Here is a 4,618-nt window from a genome sequence, read left to right as displayed (position 1 = left end):
TTGCCTCTGGGGGATGGGGAGGAGAAAATACAAAAAAAATGCTTGTGAGTCGAGACAAGGACAGGGAGATATCACTCACCAATTACAGTCATGGACAAAACAGACTCCACTTGGGGGGAAAAAAAATCCATTTTAATTTGTTATCAATCAAATCACCGTAGGATAAAGAGAAATAAACCCAAATCTTAAAAACACCTTCCTCCACCCCTCCCTTCTTCCCTGGCTCAACTCTGCTCCCACAATTTCTCTTCACCTCCTCCTGCCAGTAGCACAGGGGGACTGTGAATGGGGGTTGTGGTCAGTTAATCACACATTCTTTCTGCCACTCCTTCCCCTTCAGTGGGAGGACTCCTCACACTCTTCCTCTGCTCCAACACAAGGTCCCTCCCACAGCAGACAGTCCTCTGTAAATTTCTCTGATGCGAGTGCTTCCCACAAGCAATGGTTCTTCACAAGCTGCTACAGCATGGGCACCTTCTATGAGGTCCAGCCCTTCACTAAACAGACTGCTCCAGCACGGGCTTCCTACTGAGTCACTGCCTTCTACAGGCACAGCCATCTGCTCCAGTGTGGGGTCCTTCACAGGCTCCAGGGTAGATCTCTGCTCCACCATTAACCTCCATGGGCTGCTGTAGGGGGACATCCTGTCACCTCACCATGGGGAATCTCTGCTCTCGTGCACCTCCTTCCCTTCCTTTCTTCACTGACTTCGGTGTATGTGTAGCTGTTTCTCCCACACCCCACTCCTCTCTCCACTACAGGTACCTTCCACTGGCTCCTGAAGAACTACAGCTCTTGGGCTGTGGATGAAGTCAGGGCTGCAGCCATGCTGCCCACCCCCTCCATGTGCTGCACCACATCTTAAAAAATGTTATCACAGAGGCACTACCACGATCGCTGATTGGCTCAGCCTTGGCCAGAGATGGGTCCAATCTGGAGCCAGGGAAGCTTCTAGCAGCTTCTCAAAGAAGCCACCTCTGTAGCCCCTCCACTGTTACCAAAACCCCACCACACAAACCCAATACAGAAGTCCTGGACAAAACTTTTCCACTCTCCGTCCTCCCAGAGGCAAAATTCTGCTGTACACTTTTCCAACATTACTATCCCATTGCCCATGGGTTATCCTGCAAGCACACATGAAGAGCTTACCTAAAAATGAACCATTAAAAATGATAACTTGTACTACAGCCCAGCTATTTCCCAAAATATAAATTGCAGTTTTAAACCAGATTTTAACCTTCTTCTTACAAGAAAGTTGTTTTTCTTTGGATGATAGGCAAGGGGACTGTAATTGTTGAACAAATACTTAGACCACCAGGAAGGGAGTGGGGTTTCCCCCGTTCTTTTTCTGCCTGGAAGAGGAAAGGGAAGAGGGACAGGAACAGTAAAAAAATAGGTTAATGGAAGATGTAAAGGTAATGTTGCCAAGGGGTAATTACTGTAACAACAACAATAAAAATGCTCAAGAATGTCAGGGGAGCCCAGGGGAAGAGGTAGGGAAGCAAAATGAGGTAATACAGAGAAGGTCCAGTGAGAACCATTGTTTGTACACCCGGCGCTAACGCATGGCTGCACAACAATCTACCTACATCACTGCTATATTTTGCTAGAAGACAGATATTAATATCCTCCAACAGCCTACAAAGCTCAAAATTTAAGGGGAAGGGGAAAGTGAGCATTAAAATATTATAGCCTATATACCAAGGGAGCAGCATAACCATGACACACAGTTTTTATTGTTAGATAGAGGTCAATACCAGCATTCACAGAAGGAACACTTTTCTTTAGTCACTAAATCAACACATCTGTCATTTCATGATCAAGTGGATACTTCATATGAATGACCTTTCATCCAATTTGTTCTGAATTCCCACAATTCTTGGAAAGACAGCTTGTCAATCCATCATCACACTCTACATCCTAGACTGCATTCTCCTTTGTATTACCAGTAGGTTATTGTCTTTTGGTTTTTTGCACTGTAACTCCTCAGTGCCATCCAAAAAACAGCACCTATAGAGTAGGCAACACTTGACTTTACTCCTTAACAATAAGCCAAAGTTTTCCATCCCAGACTGAGTTAACAAGTAATCTAGAATTCACTACTGAAGACTCTTTACTTTCTCAAAATACCATCTGCCAACATCCCAAGAGCAAGAACTCAGCACTGGAAATGGCAGCAGGTGTCTTCCATTATGGAAAACAGTCATCACATCAGCTCCAAGTTAGCAAATAACTGTTTGATAAGACTATACGGTAATAAGCCAAAAAAGTTGCTCCAGGAGTAAAGCACATAGCCTTGCTTCACAATCCATTTTATGGCATTGATACAAGCATCTTAGAAGGCTTTTTTAGTAGTTAGGGCATGCATGGAGAAATCCAATGGTTTGCAGGGCTAAAACAACACAAATAATATCTACTCTTGCTCAAATAACACAAAAAGCCATAAAAAACTATACATGACAGGGACAATTTTGGGGGGGAGCATAGCGGAAGGTACACACATTTACAACTTATAGAGAATCATAGGAGAGTTAACTGACAACAGGATAACCACTTCTTTTAAGACCAGAGTCCAAACAAGCAAAACACATTTAGCTCTGACAGTTATAAATTACTGCTTATCTACACATGACAGATAAAAGTAGTACGCACTTCATATCATTACCAAAGCTGTAGCCTCAGTAATTACACTTAAAGAGGAAACCTGAAAAGGACACACGTAAGTAGGTTAATCAAGAGCATCACTCCAGAACTATCAGAATCACCAGACTCCTTTTTCTACAGCCCATCTACCAGACAACACAAGGTCCAACAGTCACAGTTGGAATTGCTAAATTTTCTGCTGAACTCCTCTTTTTGTTTCATCTGTCCTCTATTTCAGAACCCGATTTCAACTGCATGTACCACAGTGACTGTGGAAGCTAAGAAATAAGATCACAAAAAAAAGAGACAGTGAAAGAGGAGAACTTCAAAGGCATATTCGTGTCTAAACCTATGTTTTGTGCAACATTTAATTGCACCAGCAAACATCATAGACAAAAGAAGTCCTTGTTAAATACTAAGTATCTGTGCCCTTTCAGTTAGGGAGAAAGAGCTCATGATAAATGCCCCGAGACATCCAACAGCAAAGATGTCTTAAGGAAAAATACTACAGTATTCAGGTAGTCTTTATAACTCATATGAATAAAAAGGGGTAATCATACCCTCTCCTTTTAATCTAGCACAAATAGCCTTTAAATAATTCTTCCATCATGTCAATAGGATATATTTTAAACTGTTCTTAAAAGAACACTATCAGTATAAGTAACCTTTCTTTAAATTTCACTGTACTACTAATTTGAGTATTGAACAACACATTTTATCACCCATCATCATCACATTTTACACATCTTTGACAATGAAGAGAGATCAGTCAGTTTCACTATGATCCAGGCACTAGGGTAGGATTTAAGCAATTAATACAGACTAGAAGCAAATACACTGTAAAACCCTAATTTAAGTTTCTGAATGTGTTTTGAAGGCTTAACTTCACATGACCCAGTCTTGAACATTCAGAGGCTTGAACCATACAAAGCTTTAGGTGGCCCCAAAAAAAGCTATCAGGAGCATGACATTTACCCTTGTTACCCTTAACTACTATTTTATCTCTAGTTTCTTTACACTGGGACACAATTAAGGAAACTTAGCCACCGGCACCTCCAGTTGTCTGGAATAACATCTTGAGAAGTGATTTTAAGGGCCAGAAAAGGCAATTGTGACATCTACACTAGTTCCATGTCCTGCACATCACAGGCAGACAGCCTCTGGGTCACAGCATGAAGTCTTAGTCAGATCAAAGTTCTTGCTACACTATTCAGCAACAAGCAGCTGTTTTGAGTAAGCACATAAAAGCTATAGAAAAGATGCGGCAGTTCTACAGTCACTTACACTGCCTCCACAAATGCCAGAAGTTAACCCCTTTTTTCCCCATAACTGAATTGGCTAAGGCGAGAAAATAAATCAGTCGCTGGAAGAGAGCGGGCTCATATTTATCCTCCGAGCCCTCGCTAGCCGGAAGGCTAAATTCACACTGGAAAAGAAAACATGGAGCCACAGCTACATATGGCAGCTAGAGGACACAAGGCTGGCGCTCCGAAGTTGACACACGTTGGGAAGACAGGAGGATGCCGAAGAGAGGAGCGGAGGGAAGGACCTGTTTGAAGCGATCTCACTCGGTCCTGCTCCCACGGGGACCCGCTCGCCGTGCCGCTCCCTTCCCGGCAAGGAAGGGACCTACCTGTGCCGGTGCTCGTCGTGCCCTTGCCCGTGGATGAGGAAGCCGCCGAGGTTTTTGCCCCCTTTGCTGGTGTCCACGTGAGGGATGAGCACATCCTCCAAGCCCAGGTCAAAGCGCTTGTGCTTCGAGGAGTCGGGGAGGAAGAAAAACGCCCCGAAGCACAGGGTGATGAAGGCACTAAGAATAAGGAGCAGGATAAATTTTTCGGAGAGTCTCAAGGTAGCCCTGTGGTGCGGGAAGGCGGAGGCCCCCAGGTTCAGGGGGGGCAGCCTCCGCCCGGAGAGCGGCAGCAGGGCGGGAGTAGTCATCCTTCCGCTAGCGACCACCCAGCGGGGCACGGCT

At 44.3% G+C, this 4,618-nt stretch overlaps 1 protein-coding gene across 1 annotated transcript in view; it reads right to left on the bottom strand.

Annotated features, from left to right (window-relative positions):
* The window catches only part of LOC104543329 (mannosyl-oligosaccharide 1,2-alpha-mannosidase IB-like), a gene marked incomplete at its 3' end in the record, with an annotated part of 35,686 nt that extends 31,102 nt beyond the window's left edge, over positions 1 to 4,584 (bottom strand). Inside the window, exon 1 of the mRNA XM_010187913.1 lies at positions 4,277 to 4,584. Coding sequence (XP_010186215.1) covers positions 4,277 to 4,584 — 308 coding nt within the window. The remainder of the gene's footprint in view (positions 1 to 4,276) is intronic.
* Between the last annotated feature and the right edge of the window lie 34 nt (positions 4,585 to 4,618).

The sequence above is a fragment of the Mesitornis unicolor genome, unplaced genomic scaffold (assembly GCF_000695765.1).
Source record: "Mesitornis unicolor isolate BGI_N332 unplaced genomic scaffold, ASM69576v1 scaffold26947, whole genome shotgun sequence".
NCBI classification, from domain to species: domain Eukaryota; kingdom Metazoa; phylum Chordata; class Aves; order Mesitornithiformes; family Mesitornithidae; genus Mesitornis; species Mesitornis unicolor.
The sequence above is the reverse complement of the archived record's forward strand: the minus strand, read 5'-3'. Positions and strand labels throughout refer to the sequence as shown.